The sequence below is a fragment of the Vipera ursinii genome (assembly GCF_947247035.1).
Source record: "Vipera ursinii genome assembly, chromosome: 3".
NCBI classification, from domain to species: Eukaryota; Metazoa; Chordata; class Lepidosauria; order Squamata; family Viperidae; genus Vipera; species Vipera ursinii.
Window position 1 is genome coordinate 61,747,110 of NC_139516.1, and position 15,075 is coordinate 61,762,184.

Genomic DNA, 15,075 nt, shown 5'->3' on the forward strand with positions numbered 1-15,075 from the left:
TTGAGGACCGCCCGGAGGCTTCAGCTGGTGCAGAATGTGGCCGCGCGAGTTGTGATGGGGGTTTCCCAATACTCCCATGTAACAGCTCTACTCTGCGAGCTGCATTGGCTTCCGGTTGCCTTTCGGGTGAGATTCAAGGTGCTGGTGATGACCTATAAAGCCCTAAATGGCGAGGGTCCGGGATATCTGAGGGATCACTTGCTGCCAGCATCAAGCTCCCTTTGTCTAGTGCGCTCCCACAGGGAGGGTCTTCTCAGGGTGCCGCCGGTTAAAGATTGCCGGCGGGTAACACCCAGGGGGAGGGCCTTCTCAGTGGGCGCGCTTGCCCTTTGGAACCAGCTGCCCTTGGAGCTTAGGACTGCCCCTGACCTCCGTTCATTCTGCTGGGACCTGAAGACCTGGCTCTTTGAGCTCTCTGGCCCAGGCTGAGAATTTTTTAACTTTAACTGGGGTTTTTATTTTTTCTCAGGGAATGGGTAATCTTTTTTAATTGTTTAATTGTTTTTAGCTTTTGTATTGATTTTCTTTTAAATATCCTGTAAACCGCCCTGAGTCCTTCAGGAAAGGGCGGTATATAAATCTAAATAAATAAATAAATAAATAAATTTACATGCTGAAACAGCTTAAATATATAATTGTCCAAAAGTTTACAAGCATATTCTTTTTTATTTGTATTTATATTCTATCTTCCCTCCAGAAGCTAAAGGGCTTATTTTTATATCAACTTGATGAAATAGGCTTACCTCAGAGATAGTGATGGTCCAGGACCACATTGCTGGTTCACCTCAGGTAGAAAAATGTCTTGAGATATTCCTACTGAGCAATGGGAGCTTTCTGTGGTTCAGTTTGGCTGTTCAGCTTGAATCTGACTGTAACTGAATTGTTTTAACTATGGTTTGTTAAATAAACCAAACTTGGCTGGATTCATGTAACATGGTTTACAAATTAAGTATATTTATATAAAAACCTATGTCACGATATCTATTATGTTTTGGTGTGATTTCTGTGCCTTGTTCTGAAATGTGTGCATGTTTGAAGGAGGTTATGTCTATCATAGACAAGGTATTAATATTTTTCCAGGATCTCCCAGGACTGCACGGAAGACAATTCTCCCTAAAATATATAATTAAAATATGCTAGTAACTTGTATATAAAGCAGCTCTTTTTGAGAGTATACATATGTATGATAAGCTTTGAAGACGCAGTAGGGAATCTACTTTAATTCCAACACTCATTAGAATTGTAACCAGGACTTAGAATTAAGATTTGTTATGCATGTTACAATAGTTGTTCTTGATTTTGTTTATGTTAAAAGTCAATTGGAAAGTCTATCTTTAAACTACTGTCATAAATTTCCAGTTCTTAGTTACCTCTAATATTGCAGAATTGATCATTTGGGATTTTTGATTATGTCTCATCTTTTTTATTGGGGGTATCTGTCAGTTGGATTTAACAAAGCATGGGGTAGAAAAAATGGTCAATTTACAGAAGTGCAAAAGGACTATACTTTGGGACATAACCTTATGACATGGGAATTAAAGAGAATTCACCAAGAGGCCTATTTATTAATACTGCAGTACTGCACATGAATGTGTTTGCCACTGAACTGAGTAATCAGTGTTTCTATATTCTATGTAGTCCCTTTGCAGATATATTTACTACTGCATTTATAGTCATTTATCCTTGTATCCTTGTAAGTTCATAAAAAAATAAAAAATTTGTGGAGCATTAATAGGGCAAGAAAATGGTTAATCACTAAGAGAGAATTTTACTTAATTTAATGTAACAAGAAAAAGCAAGAGAAGTTAGGCTTTTAACAGACATAGTGGTCTGTCAAAAAGTATAACTTCTCTTGCTTTTTTTCTTGTTCTAACTTTGATTTTTCAGTTCTTTGAAGATTTCTGTATATTTAAGACTCAAATTAAGAGCTGTTTAAAATAATGATTATAATAAATTTAATACGGAATAAAATGAGGAGGTTCCAGCTTGCTAGAACAACCCATGTCCAGATTCTTTCCCCTGTGCAAGAATTTGTAATCATTTGACTTACTTACAAAAATTTAATTCACATCATGGAATGCTAGCTTCATTTATGAAGATCCCAAAAATAATAGCGCTGAATGAATTATACCTACAACCAGTCCTCCTTTGTATGACTTTAAGTACTTTGTACATAGACTAACCTTGCTACTATTCCCATATGTAAAATTAATCTTCCACAAGTCTTTTCTAATTCAGTATCCATAAGTCCCAATAAAAATGTTTTAGTCTCTTTGCAATAAAATCTTTTTAAAGAAAACCACTTTGTATCATTGTAAGTATTTGTATCTAACTTTTCTTGGCTTTTTCACAAGTACATGGTAAAATGTTCTTTCATCCTGCCTTGGGCAAGGGGGGTGGACTAGAAGACCTCCAAGGTCCCTTTCAACAGTATGATACTATGTTTTTCACATTTCTAACATTGCCTTGAGGTATTTTTATACATGTTTGGTGATTTCTCTACTATTATGTACCCACAATACATAATTTTATAATGTTTTTTCTTAAATTATTATTTTTCCTCCTAGCATTTATAACACAATGTAAATTTTATCCTATTTACCCACATTTTCCCCATGCATCCATCTGTATATTAAAGCCAAACCTCATAGTCCATTTTATTATACAGCCCTTAACTTGTCCTATTCAGCTTCAAATCTTAACAAATGTTTATACATTTTTGCAATTACATATTCATTATTTCTACATTACTCATTTTTTGTTTTTCAGTTATAATAACCCTCAGTATTAAAGATTTCTTTTAATTGTGCATATGAAAGCCATTGAAAACTATGACTTTCTGCAGACATAGTTTGCTTGACTTCATTTTAAGTTCTTCATCTAACTGTATTAATAAATCTTCTGTCCTCTGTTCCTCTTCTATAAAATGTTTCCTGTGCTAAGACCAATAAAGTTATTTTTGGACACAGCTGGGGTTTGTATTTGCTCCATATATTTAGTATGGCATCTCACATACTGATTTTTAAAATCCATATTAACTTTATTGTACCATAAAAATCTAAGCCAACCACATCTCAAGTTAGTCCTTCCAATTCTAATATATCCTTCAATTTTCTCTTTTGTTAGCTAAACGGAATCCAGTTTAACCAGTTCTTCACAAGTCACTTTGTCTATTGTTTTTTTTTTTTTAACTGGATGCCTGAAATATACAGTACAATTTTCAGTGGGTTTTACCCTAAATAGAATGTGACAGTTATCTCCTGTGATCTCCACTTTATGGTCCTTTTATAATGCACCCCAAAGTGTTTGCCTTTTCACCAGATGCACCATAGTCTTGGCTTGAATTTAATCTGTGTTATACTAAAACACCTAAAATCTTTTCATATACTACTGCCAAGCCAATTCTCCCCCATCCTGTACAGGTAGTCCTTGATTTACGATCACAACTGAGCCCAAAATTTCTGTTGCCAAGGGAGACATTTGTTAAGTGAATCTTTCCCCACTTTATGACCTTTCTTGTCACAGTGGTTAAGTGAATCATTGCACTTGTTAAAATAGTTGCACAGTCGTAAGTAAATCTGGCTTCCCTGTTGACTTTGCTTGACAGAAGGTTGTAAAAGGTGTTCACAAGACCCCATCATAAATATGAGTCAGTTGCCAAGCATCTGAATTTTGATCACATGACGATGGGGATGCTCTAATGTTCATAAGTGTGAAAAGCAGTCATAAGTCACTTTGTTCAGTGCTATTGTAGCTTCGAGCTGTCACTAAACGAACTGTTCTAAGTCAAGGACTACCTCTATTTGTGCTATTGATTTTTTCTTACCTAGATCATTCTTATTAAATTACACCCTGTTCATTTTGATCCACTGAATAAGGCATTTCTCATACGTTTTTTAATCATCTGCATATTGGATCATCATTTCAGTCCACCTAGCAAGTGCCTAAGCAAAAAAAAAAAGGTGGTTATTTATTGTAGTTTCTGGAATCCACTACTATTCTGATGTGGGGAATACCTCATAGCAGGAGTACAGAAAGTGAAACCACTGGTCAACATGCAGTCCATTAAGGGATTTGGGTAGCCTACCATAGTCCTTCACCACCCTTCATCTCCCAACATTCTCTTTCTTGCCATGCCCGCTGCATTTTTTCACCTGTCTTAGTAGTCTCCCTGTTTGTTTCTATTCTCTTCCCTTCTTTCTTGTCTTAAAAGTGCTCCAGCTTATGTGTCTCCCTATGTATTCATCCCTCCCTTTATTTCACCTTAATCTTTCCACCCTGTTCATTCTGTTCTGTGATCTTTCTTCATTGTTTTCCCCCAACACCTTTCTGATCTTAATCTTTCTCTTCAGTCTCCTTGTGCTGCAGTCCCCTTGCACGCCTGAACTTTCCAACCTAATTGTGTTGCCATTTAGAAAATACAGAAAACATTATAATTAAAAGTTATCTGGAATCCAAATTGCTGTAAAATTGCAGATTCAAACTAATTGCAATAGTAGACTGAAAACAATAGAACAAGACGTATTTTAAGCATACCATTAAATCACAGTGCCATTATAATTTTGTGAAGGACCCTAATTCTCATATATGTGAGCTACATGACTTTATAAGAACATTCAAAGCCATGTTTGGATTTGAGGATGCCTAGGTTATTTTAGCCTAAGCTTAATGCTGGAAAAGTAACTTATTTTTTCAGTTTGTAATTTCCTGCTAAAACACCCCTGTCTGTTGGGTTTTGAAATAAAATGTTGCAGTGTCATAATCTGCATAAGGTACAATTAGTTTAATAAACATTATCTTTAATTTTTAGAAACTGAATCAGTAAGGCTTGGAAAATTTGCCTGAATTTTGCATTCTAGTCTTGTAGAAATAGACTGCATGCTGCTGTGATGTCACTGCTTTGCTTATCAGGATTTTTGCTCTTTGTTTCACAGGGAGCTGTGATTGGTATAGATGATGAAGACGACAGCACCTTCACAATAACTGTTGATCAGAAAACCTTCCATTTCCAGGGTGAGCTGAAAGAAAAGCTCTTTATTACATTAATTCCAATCACAGAAAATGTTCTGATGTTCAATTCATAGAGTAATTTTAAAAACTGTAGAGATTAGAGTGCTTAAAAATGCACAGAGAACATTCTGGAGTCGGGAGCACCATGGGTTAGGCAGGGATTTATATCTGCAGTGTATACATATGTGCTGGAAAAGACTGTAGCATTGGCAGCATGTGCGGATTAAAAATTTAAAGGCTGTATCAGTGAAGGGGGAGAGAATAATGGTTTTTTGTTGATGGGTTTGCTTGGGGGGAAAAAAAAGAAAGAAAGAAAGCACCACCGGTCTTTAATATCAAGAACTGCTGTTGTGCTTTCTGCACGGAAAGAGTCACAAAGACCATGTAAGGTTGCAGCTTTTGTTGATATAGAATCTAAATGGGAGATGAGAGGGAACATTTGATTTAAAGGTGGACTTCTGATGCAGGATTTACATGCTCTCATTTATTTCATCTATATTTCATTGCTTTTGTCAACCAATCACCATTCTGCTGCCATTTACCTTTTTATTCATATTTACTAACTCCAATGCCATCTGTTACTGCTATGTTTCGTCATTGCATGCTATGGTTGACAAGTAGAAAGGGTAAGGTACTGTGTTTTTTATTTGTACTTTATATAGCTTGCAAAATATATGTTTATACCTATACTGCTTTAGGATATAAATTCTATATCATGTTACCATTTCCAAGATTGTTGTTTTACTTTAAATCACAATTGTTTTCTCTGATTGCTAAATTTTTGTTTTTCATTCTCAGTAACCTGTAAATTATTTCCTTATGAGTAAGCATTTATTTTTTAAAATTAGATTGGTTCATTCTGCATTAAAAAAATCTATAGAATTTATAGTAGAGTATCTTTGTTTTATCTTTGTATAGGAAATTCTGATATTTGTCAACATTCATGAAATTCCTATAAAGATAAATTCTTTGTTCCATAGTGTGTACATATGTAACTTGCATTGTCTGTTACTTGGCTATCCTGTAGCTTTTTGGTGGGAAGGGGATTACATTAAACATTGCAAAATAGAACAAATTGCATTACAAGTTTGCAGTATTACTATGTATATTTATCTCACAGTCTAGGAATTTCTGACTAAAACTACAAAATACAGCATAATACAAATTTTTAACCTCATTGTTTGCAGCAGAAAAATTAATGCTAATAATCTATACACTTCGGAAGGTATTAGCTCTGTTGCATAGCTTGATGAATATCGTTTTCTACTGCAGCTATTAAAGGAACTGAGAGATAAGGCCATCATAAACAAAATAATGTAATTATATTTTTCTTTGAAATATCCACTAAAATTAATTATACTTGGATTGTTTAATTATTTGAAATTTAACATTACTGTTATATTGGTATATAGCATGGAATGCTGCTGCAATTTTTAAAACAAAGACTAAATATATCTAGGAGATTACTGCTATGTGGATCAATTACTTATGTATTAGCAATGCTATTATCTATGGCCTATTATCAACTTAAGAACAATAAAATACAATTGTACTTTTAAAAAGTTCTAGTTATGTTTTAACACACAAACACATACGGTACATTTGTATTATGAAATGCAAAGATTTTCCTTACATTTGGTTCAGTATTCGAGAGAAATGAAATTACATCTGCACATTCTAAGAGCTGACGCAGTTCGTTAATTTTAGAATTTATCCAATTATACCTTCAGAAACATATTGATACACATACTGTATACAGATCAATACGAGCATTTCCTTATCCTATCGATCAATATGAAGAACCTCTTGGGGCAGAAATGTTGAATGGCTAAATGGTTATGTGCGTTGGGATACGGCTCTGTGGGTGAAGAGATTGGGCTTACATTTTGACAATGATGGGCAGAGAGAATGCTGGGTAGGCCATTGCAGGAAAAGGGAAACTTATACTTGTACACTAGTGCAGGTTTCCTCTTCTGTCCCAGTAAGTGGTGGTCAGATTATTCAGTGATTACATTCAGGCCAGTGCTAGTAAATGCCTAGTCTGTACATAATAAAACTGTATCTATCTATGCTTCAGTGGTGATGAGCATGTAGATTCTAGTAATTGTTCTGTTCCAGCCTACGACTGGTCCTGTTTGAATGTCAGGGACAACCCCTTTTTATAGTCAACAGGCTGGAAAAACCCAACCAAATTTATTTACAAAGAAATCAAAAGTTCAAAGAAGAGTTAAACAGGAATAACAGATCAGGACTCTAGCAGAAGATCTTCAAACGATTGCCTTCAGCAACCAGCACCTCCCACACCTTCCCCTTTTATCAGCAGTCCCAAGGCGTGGCTTTTCATTGCCTTCTCCTCCTCTCACCGAGTTGCCTCATGGCCTTTCTCTGTTCTACTCTGCTGGATTGCCTCCTGCTCCTAGCATCCCTGAATAGATCCAGCTGTAAATCATCTACGTCCAATACCTCATGCTCACATGGCTGAGTCTGATGAGGAACATGACGGGAGAGGCCAGGCTGAGAGTCCTGCAGTGCATCAGAACCTCCCTCTGACACCAAAGGCTCTCCAAGCCCCTCTTCCTCTTCAGAATCATCAGACTCAGCTGCCGGTATAACAGGCTGACGCTGAATAACAACAGTAATATGATTTGGTTAGGCACTAATGAGGTTCTCCTGTCAAGAGTTTTGCTCTTGCAAGTTTCAGGTTCTGTATGAACCATGATACCAAGGGCGGGGAGGACATATGGCCACAACAATTTAAGAAACCTAGGGAATAACCAGTACTGCCCTTGTGCTAGCTAGATGCAAGTCACATTATGTAAGATTGACACTGAGGCTCTAGTTAGGGTACAGGTACAGTATTGTTTATTGAAGGAATAGGTTTGTGAGGTGGGGTTCCTTTTTGACTCTCAGCATCTAGTGGAAGAAGCTGTGGCCAAGAAGGCCTTTGGTTGGTTTTGGTTGCTGCACAAATTATAGCCCTGCTTGGAGAGGAGGCATTGGCAACAGTGACCTTTATCACACACTTAAATCAATACAGGATACTACATGGAGCTGTTAAATCGCTGGTGGGTAAAACACCTTTTATTTTGGTTCTTGCATTTAGTTCCAATTTAAAATACAGAGTGTAACTTATACAGCTTTGTAAAGTATAGTGCCAGGTTACAACAAGGACTGCATATTTGGCTGTCAAGAGGGACCTTGTTGAAGATAGCACTGCCCATATGAAGGGAGGTTTGAACCAGAAGATGATGCTTTAGTTGTTATAGTTTAGTTGTGGAACATTTTGACTCTGCAGATTCTTTTGGCCACTTTTCTCCTGTTTTTTATAAAACTTATGAAAACCTTTTAAGAGGACTTTTCATGAAATACACCATTTTTTATTTTCATTGATGTCATTGTATGATAGGATTGGTGTTGAGATCCTTCTAACTTATCCAGAATTAGTAGATTGGAGCAGTATAAAAATTACATAAATTTCACACTTGCTCAGAATTCCATAGTCTAAATTCAAACTTGTACATTTTTGCAAGTGATAGCGGAGATGCTCAATTTTCTGGAAGTTCTTGTTTTCTGAATAATTACAAAACATTGTATCCTAAAACTTTATTTTTATCTTTTAATTAGGAATCTTATTGCTGTGTTGATTATTTTTAGGAATTAAAAATATAACTACAACAACAAATCTTAGCTATGGAAAAGTTTATGGATTTCACTGAATAGTATCTTAAAACTGTACAAGAGAATCAAGGTTTTTTTAAACTACATAATTTGCAATATTGAATCTTGATCTAGTTAGCAAGGGATTGAGAATATTAGGCTTTTTTCAATTTTTATTTCTTAAGTGCACAGTCTCCTCCTCCTTGCCATGGCTGGAGCAGAGATGGGTAAAACCTGCTTTGCAGTTTTTGAAATTTGGTCAGTGAGATCTGGTTTGATACAATAAGGAATTTTCTACTATAATCTCTTGGTTATCTTCAGATTTTGGGGGGAATACATCGTATAGGCTTTAGAATTATGTTTTATCATGTTCAAAAAATATAATAATTGCATTTTAGTGTTGATATATAATATATGGTAGTTTTATAGGGCAAGGAATTATTAGCTCTTTTCTAGATTTCTATTGATATTTAGTGTTTCTAAATTTTAAGAGGGAAGCAAGCACTAAAGAAGAAGACCTTGTAATTATCTCCTTGCTTTAAAGCTATACGGTAGAAATATGTTAGTCTTGCTACCTTTTCTCTTTGCTACCTTTTTTTGCTACCTTTTCTCCTTTTTTAGGAACTGTATTGACTGATTATTAGTATAATAATCTGGGAAATGAAACCATTCAGAAAACCACTTCAAAAGCACTTACTTAAACCAGCAGCTCACAGAATTGAAATATCCTATTATTTATTTTTTTATTTTTTTTATTGAAAAGTTTTAAAATACAGTTTTCCTTTAAAAAAACCCCCTTCCCCCTCCCTACTCCCCCCCTACTCCCCCCAACCTCCCCCCCTCCCCCCCTCCCTCCCCCCCTCCCCCCCGACTTCCCAGAGCTAAATACAAGGTATATATATATAAAAAGACAATCATAAACAACCATATACTAACAACTATAAATTCTAAAATCCATCACTCTCTAGCTTATATAGGATAAAACACACCTTAGCAATATTAAATATATATAAAAAACCAGAATAGAAAAAGAAAAAACAAACGAAAGAAGACTTATTCGAATGCTACATAAAACTTCTTAACCCTATACTTGTTCTGGATAAACTCAATCCATTTTCTCCATTCCATAATATAACGTTCTTGCGAATGATCTTTCAAATAGGCCGAAATCTTCGCCATCTCTACCAGGTCAGAAACCTTTAAAGTCCACTCTTCTATGGTCGGCAGTTCCTCTTTCTTCCAATATTGACCTATCAAAAGTCTTGCTGCTGTAACTAAATTCAACATCAACTTGGAGTCCACAACTGTAGCGTCAACAATTATTCCCAACAAAAAAAATTGCGCACAAAACTTTATCCTCTGTTTAAAAATCTTCTGCATGTTCCACCAGACTTTTATCCAAAAAGCCTTAACCTTTTTACATGTCCGCCATATGTGAAAATATGTTGCATCTTCATCACCGCACCTCCAACATTTAGGCTGATAATTCGGATACATACTTGCAAGCTTTTTAGGATCTAAATGCCATCTATAAAACATTTTGTAAAAGTTCTCTTAGATTTTGAGCTTGAGTAAATTTTACATTCCTCACCCAAATCTTTTCCCACGTGTCCATTGTAATAACTTCCTGAATGTTTTGGGCCCATTTTATCATACAATCCTTAACAAGCTCTGTTTCTGAATCAATCTCTATCAATGCAAGATATATCCGTTTGATATGTGCTGGTCCCTGATTTCTAATTTGCTTTATCAAATTTTCATCAGTCATTGCAAATCCATTTTTCTGGTCTTCTTTCCACCTGGCCCGCAGTTGAATATATTGAAACCAAGTTTGAACAACCTTCTCTTCTCGCAAGAAACTATATGATTTCAAACACCAAACATTCCTTTCCAGGCTTAAAATTTCCTTGTACGTAGTCACATCATGTTTGAAACCAGCATGTATATTTTCTATTGCGTGTTTTGGAATTGCCCACAATGGTATCTTGCTGCTTAACTTATGTCTATACTTCTTCCAAACTCTCAGCAATGCCTGTCTTAAAATATGCATCCTAAACACAGTATCTACCTTCTTATCATACAACAAATATGCATGCCAGCCAAACAACAAATCATGGCCCTCAAGATTTAATAACCTCAATTGCGTCAAATTAATCCAATCGCTTATTCCTACTAATGCAGCAGCTTCATAATATAATTTAAAATTAGGCAATTTAAGGCCACCTCTCTCACGAGTATCCTGCATAATCTTAAGTTTAACTCGTGGCTTTTTCCCTGCCCACACAAATTTATTGATACCACGCTGCCATTCCTCCAAATTAGAATCTTTCTTAAGAATCGGTATCATTTGAAATAAAAATAAAAATTTGGGCAGGACATTCATTTTCACTGCTGCAATCCGTCCCAACAAAGACAATTGCAATTTTTGCCAACTCTCCAATTCTTTTTGAATTTTCCCCCATAGTTTTTCATAATTATTTTTATATAGCTTTGTATTAGAGGGTGACAAAATCACCCCCAAATATTTAACCCTTTTAACAATCTCAAATCCAGTTAATCCTTCTAAGAGAGCCTTCTTTGAAACTGTCATATTTCTAGCCAAAATTTTAGTTTTCTGTGTATTTACTTTAAATCCAGAAACCTTCCCATATTGTGTTATTATCTCCATCAGGTCCACAACAGAGTTCTCTGGCTGGGTCACTGTAACAACCAGATCATCTGCAAATGCTCTCAATCTATAGTCCTGATCTCCAACTTGTATCCCCTTAATTTTTTCCGAGTTCCGAATCTTAACCAATAGTATCTCTAATGTTAACACAAATAACAAGGTCGATAACGGACACCCTTGCCTTGTGCCCTTCTCAATATTACATGCTGCTGTCAGGCTATTGTTAACTATGATTCGGGCAGTTTGTTTTTGATATAATGCCCTAATCGGTTGTAAAAATTTTCCCCCAAAATCCATTTTATCTAAAACTTTCAACAAAAATTGCCAATTCAATTGATCAAAGGCCTTTTCAGCATCTAAAAAGATTAGCGCTGCAGAGATCTGGTTGTGCCTTTCCAAAAACTCTAACACATCAACTATATGTCTCACATTATTTTTCATTTGCCTACCACTAATAAACCCCGTTTGATCCCCATGGATCACCTGTTGCAGAACCCTCATCAGTCTATTAGCCAAAACCTTAGCAAATATCTTATAATCTGTATTTAAAAGCGATATCGGTCTGTAATTTTTAACTTGAGTAGCATCCTGGTCTTCCTTCAGAATCAAAGAGATAAAAGCTGTTCTCCAAGACGGTGGCACCTTTCCCCCCTCTGAATTGTCTGAAACAGTTCCTTTAACGGCTTTATCATCTCTAATTGTAGATTTTTATAATAGGCCGCAGTCAAGCCATCCGTGCCTGGCGCTTTATCCACCTTCAGTTCCTTAATTGCTGTAAAAATTTCTTCTTCTGTAATCAATTGATTAATCCCCTCTTTTTGTACTTGCGTAAGAACCGGGATGCTAGCATTCTCCAAGTATATATCAATATCTTTTACATTAATTTCCTCTTTAGTATATAATTTCGAATAAAAATCCACAAAAGCATCCTTAATAAGATTCTGTTGAAACACAACCCTTCCTTTGTACTCAATCTTATCTATATTAGAGGCCCTTTGTTTTTTCCTCAGTCTATAAGCTAACCATCTGCCTGGTTTATTAGCGTTGCAAAAAGTATTGTGCCTAGCAAACCGCAGATTGGTCGCCACTTGATCTGCCATTAATTTATCAAATTGTCCTCTTAGCAGTCTAATAGCCTCCTTGATCTTCACATCCTCTGGGTTCAAAATCAAAGCCTTTTCTTTTTCCTTTATTTCATTCTCCAGTTCTTTCCTTTTAGTTTCCACTGCACGTCTATGTCTATTATTCATATATATCAACACCCCTCTCATATAGGCCTTGCTAGCATCCCAAACCATATCCATAGAGGTACCCTTATTCATATTAATCTCAAAAAAATCCTTCGTCCGCTGTTTGCATTCTTCCACATTTCTCTGATTTCTAAACAAATTCTCATTTACGCGCCACGAGCGCCTATCTCTTTTCTCCTTATCAATCTCCAACCAAACTGGACTGTGGTCAGAGATAGTTCTTGCACAAATCTTCACCTTTTTAGTTCTCAAAAAAAAATCATTAGTCAACAAAATAAAATCAATCCTCGAAAAAGATTGGTGTCTGTCAGAATAAAAAGTATAATCCTTCTCCTGCAAGTGTCTCTCACGCCAAATATCTCGCAATTCCAGGTCATCCTTCATTTCAAAAAGATTTAGGCAGTCTAGCATGACTTGGAATGCGCTTAAAAGCTCCAGCCTTATCCAACTGTACATCCAAAACACCATTCCAGTCTCCCATAAAAATAAAAGATTTATAATCCAACTGGGTAAGCTTTGTGTGAAGTAAGCTAAAAAAGTCAGCTTGTTGTTGGTTAGGTGCATATAATCCAACTAGAAGCGTCTTTTTACCTTCTAACAACAGCTCAATCATAACATATCTTCCATGCTTATCTGCTTCAATTAAGTCTGCTGTTAAGGCACTTTTAACATAAACAACCACTCCATTTTTCTTGTTCTCTGCAGAAGCAACAAATTGCGTACCCAGTCTCAAGTTCAGTAAATGCTTTTGATCCAAAACTCTAATATGCGTTTCTTGCAAACATATAACATCTATCTTAAATTGTTTTAAATATTGAAAAACTTTCTTCCTCTTCTGCGGTGAATTTAGTCCATTAACATTCCAGGTTAGAAATTTAGTTGTCATGCATATCCTCCAAAAGCTCTTGGACCACAGCTTTGATAGGACTAACTTCTTTAGGCCGTGCTCCTCCCACAGCTTGACTATATGTGCGTTGTGAAGAATCTGAAGACTTTTGCAGATCTTGTTCTTTTATTTTCTTTGCTCGTTTTAAAGCAGCACGCGTTACTCTTTGCTCTCTAGGATCATCCAAAGAAATTGTAGCTTGATCTCCTCCAGCACCACTTTCCTCTGTTTCATCCTCTTGATATTCTCCTTCTCCAGATCCCTTTCCAGCTTCCAGAAGTGTTAATGGGGTTGCTTTTAAGACATTATTGTAGAAATCACGCGCTTGCTTCACAGTAATCAGCCGATACCTTTTACCTTCATGCATCACCATCAGCCCATCTGGAATCTCCCATCTGAACCTTATATCTCTTTGCTTAAGCTCATGCACAAGAAATGTATAGTCCTTCCTTCCCCTTAAAATCCTTGGAGGGATTTCTTTTAAAACCAAGACTTCTTGTTCAGCAATCACCACTTTAGCATCATAGGCAGCTTGTATAACTTGATCTCTAATTTCTCTTTTTGCAAAATAAACCACCACATCTCTAGGCAACTTTCTCTGTCTGGCAATCCATGAATTCACCCGAAACACTTTATCCATAGCTGCTCTTATTTCAGATGCTGGCTGGTTCAATACCACTTCGAGAGCCTCAGAGATCAGCTGCTTTAAATCTTCTTTAATATTCTCTTTTAAACCTCTGATTCTGACAGCAAACTGCATCTGGTAATATTGGGCTAGGCTTAACTCCCTTTCCACTTTGTCTCTTGCATTTTCATTCTCCCGTGCTTTTACTTCTAATATAGCATTCCTTTGAGCCAGATCATCCATTTTTTCATCTAATTCTTCCACACATTCCGCCACTTTATGCACTGAAGACAAAATGTCTACCTTCATCACGCTGAACTTCTGTTCCATCCTCTCTTCCATTCTCTCCTCCAATTTCTCCAATTTCTCCTCCATCTGTGCAAATTTATCAGCAATTGATTGATTAATTGATTCCAAAAGTACCTGGGCATGTTTATCCAAAGCATCTCGCAAATCCTTCGATGCCAGCGCTTCAGGAGGGTGCAACGCCTGTAGTGATGATTGTTGCACCGGCGAGGATCCACCACTCCGAAGAGTTTTAGGGGGAGGTTTCGCCGCCATCTTTTAGTCCTCAATTATGACGCACTTTCACTTAAAGTTTAAAAAGTCCAACAAGCTCGAGAGTATAGTAAAATAATCCTCTTCACCTTTTCCTCTTGTACCGCTCTGCCTGCTCCTTTAAATCATAGTCCTTTCTTCAGGCAGGGATGGTTCGCAGACGCCTGGCTCTGCTCCAAGAAGTTCGGAGCAGAGACGCCGGCCAGCTGGGAGCAACCCAGGCTTCGGGGGAGTTCAATCCTTCAGCCGCCCAAGCTCCAAGCTCAGGCGGCCCCGGAGAACTCTACCCCTACCTGGGGCCTCACCCCCTCCTCTTCTCCCGAGGAGGGGGCTTCAATTTCGCCCGAACAGCTGATCGGCGCTGTTTCGGGCGAAAAAACAAACAGCTGAGCCGCGGGCAGCCCGGGAAGGCTGTCTTCGG

The 15,075-nt window shown here is 36.8% G+C and overlaps 1 protein-coding gene across 3 annotated transcripts in view; it reads left to right on the plus strand.

The window, feature by feature from the left end:
* The window catches only part of OSBPL9 (oxysterol binding protein like 9), an 86,743-nt gene that overhangs the window by 21,790 nt on the left and 49,878 nt on the right, over positions 1-15,075 (plus strand). For all 3 annotated transcript variants that reach the window (XM_083359607.1, XM_083359608.1, XM_083359606.1), the window contains one exon: positions 4,935-5,013. In XM_083359607.1, the coding sequence (XP_083215733.1) occupies positions 4,935-5,013 (79 nt within the window). The remainder of the gene's footprint in view (positions 1-4,934; positions 5,014-15,075) is intronic.